We start from the raw sequence: 21,244 nt of genomic DNA on the forward strand, positions 1-21,244 counted from the left end.
AATGGCCCTAGTTAGTATTCCCTTTTGACTCCAACTGAGCTTCATGGATGCTTGAGCATGAAAGACAAATCTTGTTTGGTGGATCCATAGAAATAATGAATTAAAAAAAGGTGTAGTGCTGCCTTCAGTTGGGAGTGTGTCACCAAGAAAATACAGCATTTTAATTATGCTAGGTTCCCAGGGGAGTTAGCGACACGCACTGTTTCCTATGCTACAACTCGCAGCAAGCCTTGCTATGCTACTAATGTTTTCCACCATAGCTCTGACACACATATTAAATTAATCTGGGTAATATGCCAACTGTAAATGCTGTGTATCAGCCTATGATCATTAATGCCAATGAGGTATGATTAAGGTTCTCAGTTGAACGGCAGACCTCAGCGCAAAATAGCCATTTGTTTGTATGTAAAATATGCCGAAAGTTTGCATAGTGCATGGCCTAAGTGCAAACGTTTACCATTATTCTGTATCCTAAAAGGGCCATATCTGCCTCGCTTATCCTGAACATCTAGGAGACCGTGAAGTGCTGCATATGAAAATGTGTGTTTCTTTGTAACTTAATCATGAAGGCAATTCTAGATCACACCAGCGGAATATGAAAGTGCAAGGAATTTAGCAATAGTTATTAATTAAAGTGTACAGGGAAGGGTGGATGTTAGGATGTAGGACCTTGTTCTGGATTCGAGCCAAACCGCAGAATTGATTTGATCTCTATGAGCCAATCAGACTCCTTACTTGCTTGACTGGTGGCGATGCTGACTGCGGCGAACAGCCTCTGGGTGCGGCTGAGGTCAGATACCCCGTTGACTGCCTCGACCTCGAAGGTGTAGTTGGCGTGGGCCAGCAGGTCCACCACGCTCACGTAGGTGTCCACTAATCCCGCCTGTTGGGGGGAGTATCCCACGTTACCCCCGCACGGCACGCACTCCTCGGGCTCCCAGCTGCAGCGACGGCACATAATCCTATAGGTGACGTCGTTGCGGCCGCCCGTGTCGGCCGGCGGGCTCCACTCCAGGCTGACCGTGGTCTGGTTGATGTTGTAGACCAGGTTCTGTGGCGCCGAGGGAGGTCCTGTCAGGGCGGGAGGCAGACAAAGAGGGAGAGGAGGGAAGGAAGGAAGGAGGAAGAGGAGGGAGAGTTAAATAACAGAGTGCCAGGGAGGGAAAGTGACAGCAGACTGGGTGTGTGCACTGACTGGATATGCGGTTCACTGTTCTGCTCTGTTCTCTCAGACTGACTGGCACGGGACATGCCAGCTCTGACCCTTTGAGCCACACTGACACACACTTATAATAGAGCTCAAATCTAAAAAGAAAAACTAGTGCAGGTAGGTAGAGAGGAAGTCAAACACCAGCAAAGCCAAGGTCAGTGAGGAGTAGGCTGCGAAACTGAGACAACTCATGGGGACTATTATAATGCATAATGACTGCATTCCTACCACTCTGATTTGATGCGGTACATGCTAAATATGAATGTGAACGTGTTAAGTATCGGTCATTTGTCATGTCAATTGTGTGATAGTATTGCCTTTCGAGTGTGATTTGCACTGTTAAAGAACAGGTAGCTGTTTAAAGGAGTGAATGGTTCATGCAAGGTGAAGGTAGGTCCTTTTTGGATACCCGTTCTGTTCATCAATAACCATGCATTCACAAGTCACGAATTGTCGTTAACATTCAAACATGGAATATATCAGAAATGTAACATTGGCAGGAATATCCAGTTGAAATGATTGAGATGTCATTCCATTGTAGAACTATTTATCCTGAACAGGGGATCAGAGGGAAGCAGATACGAGGCATTATTAGCTCTCCCTCAGTCCTCCCCAATATACAATTATCCCAGTGTGAGACAAAGGGTTTCCTTTCCAATGAATCGCAGAGACAAGACACTTAAAGTTGATGTTTTTGAAAAATAGCCACCGGAATCTACAAGTGAGATTACATCTGAGTTATCGCCCCACAAAAGCCTCTATATAGAATATCACTGGAAGCACACTAACCACGAGTTCAATAAATTATCCATACTTCACTAGAACATAAACCATTGTCATCTGAACAATAGCAAAGAATTACACTCTTCTCTGAAAAACAATGATTTACAAATTGCTGCTTTTATCACTCAAATTCAAGCCCTCGTTTTTATGACCCAGATGTTTATATACTGTAGGCCTGCAATTAAGTGATCGTTTTATGTCCCTTTTAATGCACTATAGATTATGACTTGTATTCTTTGTTCATGGGCGTTTTCAAAAGTATCTTTAATTTTCTCGGTGAAATACTAAACGACTCCATTTTCATCCAAATCCAAAGAGCTTCTCATCACATTTATTTAGATAAAAGTCTTTACAAATTGGTAATACTTATGCATAGAGCGAAAACTATAAACGTCTGAGTCATTATTTATTTTATTTATTTAACCTTTATTTAACTAGGCAAGTCAGTTAAGAACAAATTCTTATTTTACAATGTCGGTCTACCCCGGCCAAACCCTCCCCTAACCCGGATGATGCTGGGCCAATTGTGCACCGCCCTATGGGACTCCGGATCACACCAGTTGTGAAAGAGCCCAGGATCGAACAAGGGTCTGTAGTGAAGCCTCTAGCACTGAGATGCAGTGCCTTAGTGCCACTCAGGAGCCCAATATTGCAAATTGGGTTATTTTCCTAATTCCTCCCATTAAGAAGAATGAGGCAGGCATAACAGAGCCATCCATATTCACGGCTACAGAGGGAAATGATGAGACGGAGCCAGTGATACTCTGGGCTCTGGAGATGAAAGAGACACATGTGGCAGCTGAAGAGGAGAGGCGGCACGACTCTCTAGCTAGAGCCAAGGCACGACTTCAGCACTGTCACCTACACTGGACCTGGGCTCATAAAGGACTAGTTCACTATTTTACAACTTGATGTTAGACAGTTCCTCACCCTGGAAGTAGTCTATGGGCCAGGAGTAATGTAATCCAGGGTTCAGTCTTCTTTAAACAGCCATTACAAATTTCTGCTAACCTTAGCCACCACAAGCTAACAATCAATGGAAGCGACGGGGGCATGTGTTACTTAAAGGTGATTTGGCAACAACAACAAAAATGTACATGCTCACATGCCACCATCACTCCCACTCGTTATTAGCTTGTGGTGGCTAAAGTTAGTAGTGGCTGTTTAAAGAGAACAGAACCATGGATTACAGTTTCTCCTGGCCCATAGCCTACTTCCAGGGTGAGGAACCAGCTAACATCAAGTTGTAAAATAGTGAACTAGTTCTTTAATCCTCTTCAAATCAAATCAAATCAAATGTTATTTGTCACATACACATGGTTAGCAGATGTTAATGCGAGTGTAGCGAAATGCTTGTGCTCTAGTTCCGACAATGCAGTAATAACCAACAAGTAATCTAACCTAACAATTCACAACTACTACCTTATACACACACACAAGTGTAAAGGATAAAGAATATGTACATAAAGATATATGAATGAGTGGTGGTACAGACGGCATAGGCAAGATGCAGTAGATGGTATAGAGTACGGTATATACATATGAGATGAGTACTGTAGGGTATGTAAACATAAAGTGGCATAGTTTAAAGTGGCTAGTGGTACATGTATTACATAAAGATGGCAAGATGCAGTAGATGATATAGAGTACAGTATATACATATGAGATGGGTAATGTAGGGTATGTAAACATTATATTAAGTGGCATTGTTTAAAGTGGCTAGTGGTACATTTTTACATAATTTCCATCAATTCCCATTTTTAAAGTGGCTGGAGTTGAGTCAGTATGTTGGCAGCGGCCGCTAAATGTAGTGGTGCTGTTTAACAGTCTGATGGCCTTAAAATAGAAGCTGTTTTTCAGTCTCTCGGTCCTGCTTTGATGCACCTGTACTGACCTCGCCTTCTGGATGATAGCGGGGTGAACAGGCAGTGGCTTGGGTGGTTGTTGTCCTTGATGATCTTTATGGCCTTCCTGTGACATCGGTGGTGTAGGTGTCCTGGAGGGCAGGTATTGCCCCCGGTGATGCGTTCTGCAGACCTCACTACCCTCTGGAGAGCCTTACGGTTGTGGCGGAGCAGTTGCGTACCAGGCGGTGATACGCCCGACAGGATGCTCTCGATTGTGCATCTGTAGAAGTTTGTGAGTGCTTTTGGTGACAAGCCGAATTTCTTCAGCCTCCTGAGGTTGAAGAGGCGCTGCTGCGCTCTTTCACAACGCTGTCTGTGTGGTGGACCAATTCAGTTTGTCCGTGATGTGTACACCGAGGAACTTAAAACTTTCCACCTTCTCCACTACTGACCCGTCGATGTGGATAGGGGGGCTCCATCTGCTGTTTCCTGAAGTCCACAATCATCTCCTTTGTTTTGTTGACGTTGAGTGTGAGGTTATTTTCCTGACACCACACTCCGAGGGCCCTCACCTCCTCCCTGTAGGCCGTCTCGTCGTTGTTGGTAATCAAGCCTACCACTGTAGTGTCATCCGCAAACTTGATGATTGAGTTGGAGGCGTGCATGGCCACGCAGTCGTGGGTGAACAGGGAGTACAGGAGAGGGCTCAGAACGCACCCTTGTGGCCCCAGTGTTGAGGATCAGCGGGGGGAGATGTTGTTACCTACCCTCACCACCTGGGGCGGCCCGTCAGGAAGTCCAGGACCCAGTTGCACAGGGCGGGGTCGAGACCCAGGGTCTCGAGCTTGATGACGAGTTTGGAGGGTACTATGGTGTTAAATGCTGAGCTGTAATCGATGAACAGCATTCTCACATGGGTATTCCTCTTGTCCAGATGGGTTGGGCAGGTGGCAGTGTGGTTGCGATTGCGTCGTCTGTGGACCTATTGGGTCGGTAAGCAAATTGGAGTGGGTCTAGGGTGTCCGGTAGGGTGGAGGTGATATGGTCCTTGACTAGTCTCTCAAAGCACTTCATGATGACGGAAGTGAGTGCTACGGGGCGGTAGTCGTTTAGTCTAGTTACCTTAGCTTTCTTGGAAAAGGAACAATGGTGGCCCTCTTGAAGCATGTGGGAACAGCAGACTGGGATAAGGATTGATTGAATATGTCCGTAAACACACCAGCCAGCTGGTCTGCGCATGCTCTGAGGACGCGGCTGGGAATGCCGTCTGGGCCTGCAGCCTTGCGAGGGTTAACACGTTTAAATGTTTTACTCACCTCGGCTGCAGTGAAGGAGAGCCCGCAGGTTTTGGTAGGGCCGTGTCAGTGGCACTGTTTGTCCTCAAAGCGGGCAAAAAAGTTGTTTAGCCTGTCTGGGGCAAGACATCCCGGTCCGCGACGGGGCTGGTTTTTCTTTTTGTAATCCGTGATTGACTGTAGACCCTGCCACATACCTCTTGTGTCTGAGCTGTTGAATTGCGACTCGATTTTGTCTCTGTACTGGGACTTAGCCTGTTTGATTGCCTTGCGGAGAGAATAGCTACACTGTTTGTATTCGGTCATGCTTCCGGTCACCTTGCCCTGGTTAAAAGCAGTGGTTCGCGCTTTCAGTTTCACGCGAATGCTGCCGTCAATCACGGTTTCTGGTTTGGGAATGTTTTAATCGTTGCTGTGGGTACGACATCGTCATAGCACTTCCTAATGAACTCGCTCACCGAATCAGCATATTCGTCAATATTGTTGTTGGACGCAATGCGGAACATATTCCAATCCGCGTGATCGAAGCAGTCTTGAAGCGTGGATTCAGATTGGTCGGACCAGCGTTGAACAGACCTGAGCGCGGGAGCTTGTGTTTTTAGTTTCTGTTTGTAGGCTGGAATCAACAAAATGGAGTCGTGGTCAGCTTTTCCGAAAGGGGGGGGGGGAGGGCCTTATATGCGTCGCGGAAATTAGTATAACAATGATCTAGGGTTTTCCAGCCCTGGTAGCACATCGATATGCTGATAGAATTTAGGGAGTTTGTTTTTAGATTAGCCTTGTTAAAATCCCCAGCTACAATGAATGCAGCCTCAGGGTGTGTGGTTTCCAGTTTACAAAGAGTCAATAAAGTTCGTTCAGGGCCATCGATGTGTCTGCTTGGGGGGGAATATATACGGCTGTGATTATGATCGAAGAGAATTCCCTTGGTAGATAATGCGGTCGAATTTGATGTGAGGAGTTCTAGATCAGGTGAACAGAATGACTTGAGTTCCTGTGTGTGTTATGATGATCACACCACGTCTCGTTAATCATAAGGCATACCCCCCGCCCTCTTTCTTACCAGAAAGATGTTTGTTTCTGTCGGCGCGATGCATGAAGAAACCAGCTGGCTGCACCGACTCCGTTAGCGTCTCTTGAGTTAGCCATGTTTCCGTGAAGCAGAGCACGTTGCAATCCCTGATTGTCTCTCTGGAATGCTACCCGTGCTCGGATTTCATCAACCTTATTGTCAAGAGACTGGACATTGGCGAGTAGTATGCTAGGGAGTGGAGCGCGATGTGCCCGTCTCCGAAGCCTGACCGGAGACCGCCTCGTTTTCCCTTTTACGGCGTCGCACAGGGTCGCCGGCTGGGATGAATCCATTGTATTGGGTGGAAGGCAAAACACTGGATCCGTATCGGGAAAGTCATATTCCTGTAGGAACGATGATGAAGTTGCACGTAATCCGTATATTCAGTAGTTCCTCCCGACTGTATGTAATGAAACCTAAGATTACCTGGGGTACCGATGTAAGAAATAACACATAAAAAAACAAAATACTGCATATTTTCCAAGGAACRCGAAGCGAGGCGGCCATCTCTTTTTCGGCGCCGGAAGTATTCAGGGACAAAGAGCGAGAGTCACACACATACACACACGTGCACGCACAAACACACACATGCACACACACACACTCATCTCTCAGGCATTTGTTTGTACTGCATTACCATGGTCACGGTTACCAAAAGACAATAGCTTGTTTTATTTACTCAGCTACTCTCATTGAGTCTCAGGTGACAAAGGTCAGGGCAATGATTTCAGAGATAACAGCTGGAGGAGGATATTGAATTAGAATGAATTTGAGTGGCCTGTGTTTTGTTCTTGTTTTGCGGACATGGAATACAGTGAGTGCAAGCTTCCCTTCGCTGTCCTAGACTAGACATAGTGCTTCCTGTTCCCTGGGTTGGCTTTGTTCCCCCGCCACCACACAGTTCTCTCTGTAAGGTGAGGTGACACTGTCCTCCCCGTCTTACCTGCAGCTAGGAGAGGCGACATCCTGAGCCTCTGCCGTCTGTCTGCTGATCCTCGTAGCTCAAGGGCTTGCCGCCCTCGCTCCCTCTCTCTCTATCTTTCTCTTTTTCCGTCTCTCACTCCTCTCCTCTCTCTGTCTTATCTCTTTACGTTTTCCCCTCTCACCCCCTCCTCCCGGTGAAGTTTCATTTCACGGATTAGCCTTCCATAGCCCTCACAGTCTGAGACGTCTCAATCACATGCTAGCTTCTTCCTTCCAACGCCGCATTGTGTGTGTGTGCGTGTGTGTGTRTGGGTGGGTGGGTGAATGTGTCCTGTCACCTCCTTCTTATAGCGTAATACAGCTGATTCTCCAGACACTGGGTGAACCTGTGATATTGCTGATGAATAACCGCCTCTAACAGCACATTCACTCGTCAACCAAATCGAATGGACCTTTTTAACTGAATGATATTGCATAAACCAAGATGGCTGACTCTTTTTGGATAATAGCAATAGTTACTAGATAATTAGGTCATCTTGCTGAGCCTGTCTCTCTGTGTAGAGCTGAGAGACCTGAGTTAGTCAGGGGGCTTAGGAGAAAAGACTAATGTCCTGATCTGCTGTGAGAGAGAGCAGAGCTAAAAGAGAGAGGTGCTCTTGGCCGCCTCAGCCCTCCACTGCCCTATTAGGGGGCTACACACTAATTGGAGGGATGGAGGGAAAGAGGGGAGGCTGGGGGTGAATGGTATTCAAATCAGCCTAGCACTCATCCTTCATCTGCAAACATGTGTCGTGACCTTTGACCTGGGTGGTTTAAAACCTGGCTGAGTGAAGCCATGTGGAAGAGAGGGAGGCCGTGATAGGAGGAAGAAAGGAGGAAAGGGACTCCTACGTTCCACTGGCCCTCATCCGTCCCCTAGCAACTACAGGCTCCAATCAGGATGGAATCTCTCTCTCTCTCTCTCTCTCCCTCGCTCTCCCTCTCTCTCCCTCTCCCTCTCCGTGAGATGTCAACTTGTTGAGGTTGCAAATTTGAGTGGGACGACGGGGGCGAGATGGGGGAGAGGGGAGGAAGGGGGAGATGGCTGCTCACAACTGCCCTTTTCAGACCCTGCTAGCGCCAGCACTGCTCACAGCTGTCACATGATTGATGCCCACTCCCCAACCTGTCAGCAGCTTCAAGGCTTTGCTCCGCTTCTGGAAAAATGCTCCCAGCCTTCCTGCAGTGCCATCCCCATACATTTCTCATTATCTCCTGGCTTTGCATAAGAATGGAGTGAGCAAATATTGGAAAAACAATATCATACAATGTGTTTTCCCTTCTCTCTCAACACGCAATATTTGCAACAATGATAACGGAAAATATATTGTCCGACGGACCTTTCAAAACTAGTGTCTTCATTTCCGTTTTTGCCTGTTGCAGTGAATTACCTCTCCCAATATATCCACGTTTCATCTTTATCTTCCTCTTCGTCCAATCTTAGTCTCATAAAGACATTCCTAATCCATGTGCTGCAGAGATCTGTCTCTCTGTTTGTACAGAGCCTAAGATAAGGGAGGTTTACAAGCGCCCATTTAAAAATCTGTCAATCAAGCTGTTTGCTCAAGAAATGTAAATTCACTTTCAATTACTATTGAATTCTACCCCAGACCAGACCAGACCCCACAAAGGCTGGCCCACGTCGGGGAAAATGTAGGGAAAATGGCGCAGCACACCTTCTACAAAAATATTTGCATTCAAACTAGGGATTTTGTGGCTAATTAAGGTAAGCAGGTAATTCTGTTAATAGATTATGCATGTATGAACGACATATTGAAACATCCAGCTCAAAGCGGGAGGGTTAAAAAGAAATGTAGTCGTCAAAGTTCCAGAGCACGTCTTTATGTAGATAAACAGTGGAATCTATTAAAAAGACAACTTGGCCATTGCCATTTCACATGTCTGTTTCCACCAAAGTGATTCTTCACAGCAGAACAGGCAGAGGGCATCGGGAAATAACAAAATAATATAAAAAACGTCTTCATGGTCAATTGCGTAGCAGTAAAGTTATTGTTTTCATCTTCCGACAGTAAACCCACAAGACGGGCTTGGTGGAGAGAAAGAAATGGATCAGTCTTTCATAAAAATCATCTGAGTGGTTACCGTGGAAATGTGGGCTTTTTGTTTACTACCGCTTTCTGATTGGAGAAGGTAGGGGGTGGGAAGGGGGAGGGGTAGGTAGAGTCGGTCCTGTCCTTGTTTCAAGTCAAGGACTGAATTAAGACTGGCCAGAACAAATAAGGACAGAGAGAGAGAGATGCTGGGATAAATCAGACTTACAGAGGGAGTCCACTTTTCCACCTCTCCTTATTAGCCCAGTCCTTGCACCACCCTGCCCGCTCTACTGTTCCTTTAAATTAGGACTAATTTCATTGTCCCTGTGTCCTCCCTCCCTCCCCCCCTCTCCATCTCTGTGGAGTCAGTCATTGGTTTGAGGTGGTGGTGGTGCGGAGGGGGGGGGGGGGGGGGGGGGTAGCCCTGTAAAATCCCCCCATGAATCTACCTGTTTGGGAGCAACAGATGTGGATTTGGGAGCAAATGAGCCCCACCCTCTAAAATGAATCCCCTGGCCTGTGTAAACAGTCATCAATGCCTGGCACATAATTGCAACATTGGCCAGGACAAATGGAGATACAGGGTGCTGCCAGGGCTACTGCTGCTGACTGTAATTGCAATCTTTTAGACGGGAAATGGCAAATTGCTCCTCTGATCATTAACTACCAGCCGGGAGGGGGTGGGGGGGTACAGAAAAAAAACACACTCAGGCCCATGAACATAATTATAAAGACATATTGGGAAGCAGAGGCAGGGGACTGGTATGGGCTCTGGAGTAGATTAGATGGTGAACAGATCTGGGCTTTTCACAATCCTCCAGATTGAACATTCTCAGTGTGGCCAGTGGGGGTCTGGAAGAGAGACTTGCATGTGCACGTGCAAGCATGTGTTCATGAGTGCATAAATGCAGACTCTAAGACAGGTCCTTCCTGTATTTACCTAGCAACGCTCCAGTACTTACTTGTGCAGGCCACAGAGGGTGGGTCTGAGTGCGCCCGGTAGTAGCCGTCCTCACAGTCGCAGCGCCACGAGCCCTCCCGATCATTGTAGCTGTGTGCTGGGCAGCGCGAACACTGCAGGTCCTGGGACGAGGACTTGTAGAACCCACGGCCACATGCTATAATTAGAGGAAGAAGGGAAGGGAAGGGGGGGGGGTTAGTTCACATTTGAATTCCCAGAAAAGAGAAAGGGCATGATGGAACAGAGCATTACACTTTTGTTCACATCACAGAACAGCTGGTGTTCGGATCAACCTGCCCCTCTGGCTTCATCAACCAGCTTAACAAACCCCACTTAAAAACGCATCCCAAATATCACCATGTCAAAGCCTGCACTGAATGAGGAAAAATGACTGCTTATTAACCTGAGAGGGAAAATAGGGCTATTTTTGTTTTGTTTTTTTATCCCCTGGTCAGTAAATAAATACGTGTTTTGTTTATCAAAGCCCAGTCTGAGCGGGTGTGTTGTCCTAGTCAGGCATACAGTGCTAAGTGAGGTGTGACTAGAGAAAACAGACCAGGTTGTAGAAACCATGAATGGATTATTTGTATGCCAGGGATAAGAGACAGTGTATGAATTATTCCCTACTGGTCACATGGCTGTTTGTGTGATGGGTAGAGCCCTGTTTTTTGGTTGATCRTGTCACATGACCTGGATTTGAAACTTTAAGCCTTTTCCAGAAATGAGAATTACGCCACAAAAGGAAAGCGTTTGTCTGAGGATGGCGCTGGACCATCTGACATGAAAAGAAAAGAAGAAAGTTTGATGAAAGTAAAGTTTCAAATCCAGGTCACGCGACATGATCAACCAAACAACGGGCCCTAGCGATGAGTTAACTCAGCCACTTGTGAGTTATTAGGGATCATTGTTTCATGCAACAAGCCAAACACTAAATCTGGAGGGGGAAAAAACAGGGACAGTAACTGACAAAATCCAGCAATAATGCAACAACAAAAAAAACAGAACAATTCCTGTATAACAAATGAAACGATTCATACAGAGGGCTTTGTGAATCACATGCATGATCCAAATTCACTTTTAAGCATGAGTGAATAGGGAAATGTCTATTTTGGGTTTGGCTTTTTTAGTCTCAACACTTCAAGACAAGTAAGCCACAGTGACCCGCTGTTAGTGGAAAATCCAACGCTAAGCCTTATGGAGAAGAAAAAACTCAATCTAGGCCACATGATTTCTGTTCCAATCTGCAAAGGAATCTATATGCCTGTAAATAGCTCTGCATACAAACTATCAAATTATACAAAACATTTATTTTACATGAGCCGCTGGGGAAATGGGCAAAGGTTTTTTATACCGAGGTCCCCCGTTTCACATCTCCGTTACACTCTTTTTTCAGAGGTTCAAAATCATTGGCCGTACTTCTGTGACAGGTCTAAAATAGAGAGGATAAAGGAACCTGGTTTCCCCTCATTCTAACACCTCCACAGCGCAAGGAGGAGACCGAGGGACGGGGTATCCCCATTTCAGCAACATGAAAGCCCTGTCACTCTCTATTTATCTCACCGCACCAGCCTCGTGAAACAAGACCTTTTTCGGAGAGGGGAAAAAATAGATGATTTTATCTCTAATACTTCCTTACCTGAGAACGGCAGTAATTGAAAACAGGGTTTTAAAGCTGTGAGAGAGGTGCCTTGTGATGGGAGCTGTGTGCTGCCTACCGAAACATATTAATCACACACATTCTCATGTACCAATCCACCATAACGTTAGACATTAAGTGCAAACAATGTACCTACACATAATCCCACACCTAATGCACCACACAATTCTCTGATAAGACTACGTAAATATTCACATATGTTAGCTTGTGCCTGTGATAACACAGAGCAGTCCATTTGCAGAATGTTCAAGATTGGTCAGCGGTGCTGTTTGAAAGGCTGCTCTCTCTCCTCTCCCACCACGCATGGCTGTTTAAACACTCTGATAAGCCAGCGTGTCTGTTTGCCTTTGGGTTTGGGTAGTGGTGCTCCGCTGGGTGGCCAGCAGTGTTGAGGGGAGGCCCAGCTCTCTCCCATTGCTACTGCCACTCTGCCTGCCTGGCTCTCAGGCATCCAGACTGAGTCTCCAAATTAGTGCTATCTCAGCCACTGGAACAACAGGGCTTTCAAAAGTAAACAGTACTCCAAGTTAAAGTTCCCATGCAAAAATATYGTTTATTTCCCATTTCTTTTTTTTCTTCATGATGGCCCCTGTGTTTTTCAATGTGTCTGACTGGCTGTTTACAGAAGCAACGAGGCGGCAAAGTAGGGCATCAAATCAAACAGCTGTGTGACATGGGTAACCATTTTTCTGGGCTCGCCTTGGCTCTCCCTCTCCCGTGCTCTCTCACAGCGCACTGAGTGACAAGGGCAAACACAGCCATCCCAGAGCCTGCATTCCTGTCCAAGCAGCACAGACGCTCTTGGCCAGTTCCTGGTCCTGGTATCATCAGCTGAAAACACACTCTTTAACAGAGATGTTGAAGCATTAGATGAAAGCGGGTGATAGTGAGTGATTTTTCCCCTTGTMTTTCCTTTGCAGCAACGTATTTCTTCAGAGGGGGAAAGAAAACTCAGCTGTATAATTACCCTGGGTTCACTCTCTAGTGCTTGTCATTAATATCAGGGCAAACCGTGCGCGCCTCTCGTATAGTACTTGAGAACTTCGCTAACAAAGTGTTACACTGACAGTGAAACACATTAGAACACTGTACGCGTCTCCCGACTCACGATAATCCGTAGCACACCCTAGATTGATCACATTCAACAGACAAACGTATAATTACACGCATGTGAGGGGGGGGAAAGTACATAGTGACAACTTAAAAAGGCCCTTCAACACCACTCAGATGAAGGCTAATAGGCTGTGCTTGTTGACACAGGCGAGGGGGAGAAAAACACAGAAAACACCAGCCTCATTTACACTACACTGCGAATATAGCCAGTCCTTAGAGAACAGGGCTGAGGTTGAGCAGAGAGAGCGAGGGAGGGAGGGCGGAAGAAAATACAAATCTGACATTCCACCCCGCTCCTTAGCGAGGAGTAACAGAGCCAGCATCTGTAATTTTCCTTCCAGTGGTCAAACGCTCTCATTCAGCGATGGGGGAAAACAGTGTGCAGTCAGCGTTTTTATGCACCGAACTGATAGAACAGAAAAGGCCTCAGTTAGGAATGACTATGCCCCGACTCACTCTATCTCTTCTGAGGACGTTTAAATCACTCTCCACATTGTGTGGGACAACGAGAGGATAAAACAAGAAGCCGTTATCTGGAACAGACACACACTAAGAGACGAAATTCTCAATATTTATTTTTCCTCCCGAGTCTGGCTTCTTAACATTTTTGAATTGCATCCAGACAGCGGCTCTCACTGTTTGGCGATTAAATGACAATCTGGATAAAGGACACGGAGAYGGAAAAAAGGGAAGAGGATGGATGAGATTCCTGCGTTGACATTTTGTGACAGGCTGACATATCGCTTCCTGTGGCCTTACCAGATGATAATTATTCCTAATGTCCCGGCGCAATGGCACTTGAACTGTATTTCCTGCGTTTAATCTTCCACTTAGATTGACAGTTTGCATTTCATTTCGACTTCTAGCTAGCGTTACCATTACGGAAAAGCAAAGGTTTTACCTTTGTTTTAGAGAGTCGGTGAAATATGTAAACAACCCTCTTCCACTTCCCAATTAACCCTCACAACTAATCAGGTTCTCCTTATCAACTATTGAGGACAGAGGGGTCTTCAGGGTCTTAACAGGCTAGAAGTAATATAGAGTTTCACCACATCTGTCTCATTGTACTATGGTAGGGCTTCAGAGGGACAGGCGTAGCCCCTAGCAGTAGTACCAGTAATCCTGCCTCGGTTGAGAGTGGGGGGAATGATGGTGGTGGTGGTGGTGAGTGTTGTGCTCCAGCTCTCCTGGCCAACATTGCGATGAGATGGACTAGTGTGTGCCAGTCTGTCTCCATGGCCTGCCGTGATGACCCCTGTCAGAGCCGGGCCTCCCCCTGGCCACCCTCCCATCTAGCTTGATTATGCGTTAAATCCGCATGCGTGTCCCATCTAGCTTGATTATGTGTTAAATCCGCATGCGTGTCCCATCTAGCTTGATTATGTGTTAAATCCGCCTGCGTGTCTTTCAGGATGGATGTGGAAAGAATGCAAGAGTCGGCCGGCCGGCAAGCGGAGAGGAGCGGAGGCTAAAGAGACCTGGCGAGAGAGAGAGCAGCGTGGAGAGATGGCACGCCATTAGAGTGATAAAGGAGGCTGGGGGAGAGAACTGCAGTCGACAGGACCAACAGGCAGGCCAGGCTCTGCTCTCTGATGAATGCCAGGTGGAGCGGGTCAAACGCGATAAAGGAAACAGTTTATTTTCTTATTTCAAAACGCCATTGCCTTTCCTTAAACAGTCTCCGTCGCCGCCGCCGCCGCTACGATAGGGAAATGTCCTTATAAATATCAACTATAAACACGCCCGGCGAAGGATGGKATTCTAGTCTACGCTGCTTTTTATTAATCCATTTCCTCCGGGTGTCTTTCTCTCCTTCCTTGTTTTGCTTGTTCTGACCTCGGTGGTCAGTCGTCTGGCTAGACAGCATAAACACATCTACCTCCTATTCTCTCTGCTAGACATTGTTTCATCAACTCCATTATACTGCAAACTCAATGTTAATATTACCAGGGACATTCTTTCCCAGCCATTTAAAAAAAAAAGCCCTGTTTCTAAATGTTCACAGAGCCATTTCAGAATCATTGCTTTAGATCCGTGTTTGGGTTTTATTTCTAAAGCACAATTAAGCAATAAGGCACGTGGGGGTGTTGTATATGGCCAATAAACCATAGCTAAGGGCTGTTCTTCGGCGCRATGCAACCCCGAGGTTGTGGCTATTATAAACTGGTTACCAACATAATTAAATGTTTTGTCAAACCCGTAGTATACGGTCTGACATACCATGGCTGTCAGTCAATCAGCATTCAGGACTCGAACAACCCAGTATATAATATACAATTATGACCGTGACACTGTGTTGTAGCTGGAAAGGGATGCCAATAGCTCTGGAGAAGCTGATTTCTTATGCATTACTAAACATTGGCTACGGGGTGTATACTGTGTGGCTCAGATGTAACTCGTGTGCTTGCCTCAGTAAATAGTATGTGTGCACATCCATCAAGCTCTGTTTACTGACATGTTATGTACGCTACACTCTCTTTTATATGCTAATGAAATTTTGTTTCCGCCTAGCAACAGGTGTTTTTACACTTTTCCACCTCTATGAGGAACACAMTATTCAGGTAGCCTACTGCACTTTCTATTAAATCTCCCTTTTTTTTATCTATAAAGAAAGAAAAGAAAGAGAAACTAAGCTGAACAACTGGGCTTTTTCCCTGAGACATGTTAATCTTTCACCTTTGAAAGGCGAGGCGCCTAACCAGCTCCTGGAAACAGTGGCACAACACACACAGAAGTGGAGGGAGACAGAACTGGAACCCTCTTCGCAGGGGACGCAAATTTAGTTTGAATGTCTAACCCCTTCCAAACAAGCTACTTTCAAACACCTACACCTCCTGTGGGCTTTAGATGGGGGGGGGGGGGGGGGAGAGAGAGAGGGAACAAGGCTACTACAGTGAGCGAAAAATGACAAAATGTTCAGATTAAGAGTCTTAGCTAGAAAGAACCAGATTAAATGGTTAAAACACCTAAAAACTATCATATTGTCGATAATTCTTCCCACATAGGCCCACCACGCACAGCTGGATTGGCTGGCTTGGCACATCCAGACAACTGCTCCATTCATCGGTGCTAACTGTGCTTAGGGGGAGATAAGTAGCTTTACCATGAGAAACAAAGAGAAGATTAGCATTCCCTTACACTGTGTTAGAGGGCGCACTCCCTGAGGAAGTGTCTGGTTAGATGTACCGAGCTAAGATCAAAACTAGCCTACCGATTTTTTTTTTTTAAATCTACTCTGTTCTGGCTAACCAAACATTCCATATAATTTAAGTCTTAAAGTATTTGGGTTGTAGAATTAGAAATATACACATCATTGGGAATGAAATCTAACAGGGAAATATGGTTTCAATTTCACAGCAAAATGGAACTGATTTAAATGATTTAGGCCGCTGATTTAGGCCCAGTGCAATAAAAAATATATATATATCATGGGTTTTATATATATTTCCACACTATGGAATAATACTGTGAAATTGTGAAAATTCTGATAATGCACTTTTAAAGTAAGAGCTGTTTGAAAAGGCCGCCTGAAATTTCAGCCTGTTTTGGTGGGATGGAGTTTTGGCCTTCCATGGTGACATCACCATGCAGTACATTAGACCAATAAGTAAGAGAGTTCTAAACCTCTCTGCCAATAACAGCTAGTTTTCAGTTTTCCCCTCCCCACTCAGACCACTCCCAGACAGTCCTAGCTAAATTCTTGCTTGAGAAATTGCTCTTTGCTAAGAAGCTATTTTTGTTTCTTTTTGATGCTTTTAATTGAAAACAATCACTGCAAGGTGCTTAATTGTTACCCAGAAATGATTTGATATTRAGATAAAAAACTACTGCATTGGACCTTTAAGTAAAATAGCAGGGCAATCCAATTACTACTGAATTCATTATATCTCTGACAGTCCCATTTGTGTTGGCTCCAATTTGTCGTCCGTAGTACCAAAGGAAGTATCTTTAGCCTCACTTGTAATTGTTCATGTGTTAAACCTAAAGCCAAGACATCTATGTTAAAAATGAAGTCTTAGAAGAGAACATATTGTATCRGGTGTGGTGATAATCATGCCAGTACATCCGATTCAAAAATCAATATGTACCGTAGTTTTGGTAAATGTCGCAGCAGTTACAAAAGTCACATGATAAGTGTGAAGAAAACATAACATCATTTACTTAGAACCAGTTCATAACTAGTTTCCAAACTTTTCAAAAGACATCTGCTCCTAATGCATTACAGCCTGTGCTGCTGCATGTTGTCAGAAATACAAATAAGCAACAATAAACTCCAGCACCTGTTTCCTCCCTCAGCTTTCATATTGATTTACTGCATGGATCTGCAGATGGAAAATGAAGGATGTTATCACATTAAATCAATTATATTACAGAATTTATAGCTCTGGTCCCGCCTGAGCAGAAACTGAACATTGCGTCCGTACAAAACTACAGCCTCTTCCAGAGAAAGAGAGAGGTCTTCACTTCTTTAATTCATCATGCAGGGTAAAGGCTTTCCAAATGACTTTCCAGTGACATGGAAAATGTCCCTGCCTAATCGTCTTATATTTAGTTCATTTAACTCGCATGGCGACGGGAGAGAAAAGTCTTAAGGGCAGCTAGGCCGGGCAGCTACATTTTAATGGAGGATGTGGTCAGCTCTGAGAGGACTTCTGCTGAAAGACTTCTAAGGAAAGGAGAAGAGACTGTGCTGCTCTGGAGATAAAAGCAGTGGGCCAAAGGTTTACCCAACCCAAAGCCCCCTGCAGCCACAACGAATCAGCACTCAAAATGTCCCCAGTCAGCAACTAAGCATTATGTCCAGATTGTGCCAATGCCCCCCACTCTCCCCACTCCCTTCCACCCCACCCACCCCACTCCAATCCCCATGGTCCCACTACTGTGACAGAAAGGACTGAAACACAGGGACAATGTCAAACCAGCCGCTAGTTTCCCCACCGCGGTCCAGCCCCCTTGGCCTCCAGTGACACAAAGGTGTCCGTTTGCCCTCAGATGGCCGTGCTGCCGTGGACGCTGCTCCAGAGACAGCCAGAGCCCCTCAGGAGGCCAAGAGAACCATCAATCAAGATTTGACAACCAACCACACTAAATCTAAACCCAGTTCCTGTCCTGACAACCAACCACACTAAATATATACCCAGTTCCTGTCCTGACAACCAACCACACCAAATATATACCCCAGTTCCTGTTCCTGACAACCAACCACACCAAATATATACCCAGTCCTGTCCTGAACAACCAACCACACAAATATATACCCAGTTCCTGTCCTGACAACCAACCACACTAAATATATACCCAGTTCCTGTCCTGAACAACCAACCACACCAAATATATACCCAGTTCCTGTCCTGACAACCAACCACACTAAATATATACCCAGTTCCTGTCCTGACAACCAACCACACTAAATATATACCCAGTTCCTGTCCGTGGTCGCTCCAGTTCAAACAAATGCTAATCACAAGTTTATGGATTATAATTATCATGATAATTATATGATAAACAAACTTGCTTTTTTTGCATCTGAACAAGCAGTATCACTGAGATGCTTTGCTTACGTGAGCAGATAAAATTATTTGGAGTGGGGAAAAACAGACGGCTTGAGTCAAAGGAACATGATCTGTTTTATAATTTTTTTATAACTTGCTTAAATGTTTTATTTGGTAATAACCTAGTACAGAAACACACTCATTGCCTGCCTCACAAAGTAGCTTGTATTCCTCTGTGCAGTGCTTTTGCTCTTTGTAACCCCTAGTTATGAGAAAAGGGCAGTTTCTTCTGCTTCTCATTAGTATAAAGTAGCATAGTTCCTTCCTCTGAGAAATGTAAAGAGCACAAAATGGTTTAAATTGTGAATTTGGAGAGCTATTGAATTGTACATTTGGACAGTTAACAGGGTATTCATTTTAATGTTGGATCCAATGTCTCTCCCTTTTAAATATATACTACCACTTCCGAATGAGAAATAAAATAATACAAAATAAAACTTTTCCCTGGATATCAAGTCTCCTAGCTGCACAATGCTGCCAGGCCTGACATTCTGCAGGAACGGCCACATGTCAAATTAAATACAAATGCCTCGTTTTCCTAACAAAAAGGTTTTACTGGGCTCACTCTTTTCCATTCATTTTGGTTTGGTAAATATTTGTTTCAAAGTCATATGCAAAACTAGAATAGCCGATATGCATCGATTCACATGATTATAGGCCTTAATCTAACATTAATGCATATTGAGTTAGGGCAATATCAAACAAAAAGAAAACTCTATTATCTTTCATGTTTGCTCCTACTGTTTGTTATTCTTGCAGATATTAAATCTATAGATAAAAGTGGATATAATGAGGGTATAAAATCCACACCTAAAAGTACCCGGTATAAGTCTCCCCGCAGACAACACGTTGTTGCTCGCTTGCTGCCTGGTCATCGGTAAAAGGTTTTTCTTTCACCTCGCTTGATAAGCTGCCGGAACTAACTCATGTACATATGAATATAAATCAGATAGTAAAACATAAACCACTTAAAACTTGTCGGGACACACCAACGTGTCCAGAAGACACCAATAGATTACATTTATTTAACCCCTTCGCTGAATAACTGTTAATCAAATGGGGCAAAATCAAATATATTATCCCTCTAGTAAGCACTCTTTGAGTCATGCTGGTTCAAAATGGAGGCTAACCAACTGAAACACATTAATCATCTATAGATGTGTCACTAAATAAGACCTGTCAGGCCAAATTAGAGACCCAAGTTGAATTTCATCAATAGACAGAATCCTAGTAAACGTTCTCTGTTTTGAAGCAAACAAAGACAACGAGGAGAGATATGTGGGTAGACATTGTTGACCCTAAAATGGAGACCTTTGCTATTTTGTGTCAGATTGTGTTATTTCCAATGTGACACCGGGGTCTCTCATTGGCTGTGCATAAGGTCAGGGAATATTAACTTCCTTTACACATGGCTACAAACAAGGACGGGCTGGACAATGGAGGCCTGCCTCTTGCGCTTAGTAACGTGAGCGCCCTGGATGACAGGACACTGCCAAGATGGAAGATGGATGATCGCAGCAGATGACCCTTGGTCATCAAAAGAGTCACCTCTCCGGCTCCCTCTCTCTCTGCACAACAATAGCCCCTTCCCCGTGCCTCAGCAGTCCTCATCTCCACTTGCACTAACAGGTTCAGACACCTCCATCGATCCCCAGTTCCATACCTCTTGAGATTGCGGGCTTTACTTCTCTTTGGCTATCTAAACTGTGGCACAGATGTCTTTTTTTGTAATTGCTCAGCCGCTGACTCTTGGGAGGCATGCGATCGGACAGGCGAACACGATGTCAGAAGACAACGTCTTGCCATTTAGTGGTACTGTCCCTGTGGGTGAAAGTGATATGTGACTGGGCCCGGGGTCTTAGCACCTAGCCGTGTGTCAGGGAGGGCCTTGTCTGTTGTCAGCGAGGCTCTCTCCTCTGGGAGCTCTGCAGACTGGTGGCTCTGCACTTCAATCTTCCTTTAAGAGGAAAATCAATAACTTATTACATAAGCTCACACTTTTTCCCACTTACACCCAGAGCAGGCAGAGGGGGGACTTAAAAATGTGCTTGGAAGTGCTCTGTAGCATGAAAGCCTAGTGTTTTTCCCCCCCAGTGACTTGTACAAAACAGGCACATGSTCTATTACACAGTAACTATACATTTGGGGTGTGTAAATAGGTGAGGGTGTTTACAATCTACGTGTCGCTCCAGCTATTAACAAAACAAGCATTACAATCTCCATCAAAATGAACAATAATATCCCAAGCTTGGTAAACATGTATAAGCCTACATACTATTTAGATTAATCCGCTGAAAATACAAAACAAATTCATTTTCAGATTCGATGTAAGCTGTCGACCATGTTTGTGTTCAAAAGCAATAGATACAATGGCACATCTGTGCCTATATCACGGTGCTACCTGCCAGGTCAAACAAAAAAAAACAGGAACAACCCTGAAGCTGTGGAAGAATGCAGCTATTTACAGGAAGTTAGCCAACACTGGCGGTGACAAGACTAGCCACCATCTATCACCAAATTATTTCAATCTTGAGTGATTTAAATCCAGTTGCGTCTCCTGGTGATTCCGTGTGTACCGTTATTTGCATAATTAAGCTTGGTAGCGGTTACAAAGGACGGCCATTTGGAGCATTAAATTCACACCTTATCAATCAGGAGGAGTGTCAAGATGCATGAGGTCCCCTGACTCCTGGCTTCCTTTGAAATGCTAAGTAGTTGCCTGGGCCTGGAGCTGGGC

At 45.0% G+C, this 21,244-nt stretch overlaps 1 protein-coding gene across 1 annotated transcript in view; it reads right to left on the reverse strand.

Annotated features, from left to right (window-relative positions):
• Positions 1-655: 655 nt before the first annotated feature.
• The window catches only part of LOC111972944 (ephrin type-A receptor 7-like), a 30,632-nt gene continuing 10,043 nt past the window's right edge, over positions 656-21,244 (reverse strand). The window contains exons 4-5 of the mRNA XM_024000053.2: positions 10,187-10,342; positions 656-1,071 (exon numbers count right to left, since the gene is read on the reverse strand). Coding sequence (XP_023855821.1) covers positions 656-1,071; positions 10,187-10,342 — 572 coding nt within the window. The remainder of the gene's footprint in view (positions 1,072-10,186; positions 10,343-21,244) is intronic.

Source organism: Salvelinus sp. IW2-2015, linkage group LG14 (assembly GCF_002910315.2).
Source record: "Salvelinus sp. IW2-2015 linkage group LG14, ASM291031v2, whole genome shotgun sequence".
Lineage (NCBI taxonomy): Eukaryota > Metazoa > Chordata > Actinopteri > Salmoniformes > Salmonidae > Salvelinus > Salvelinus sp. IW2-2015.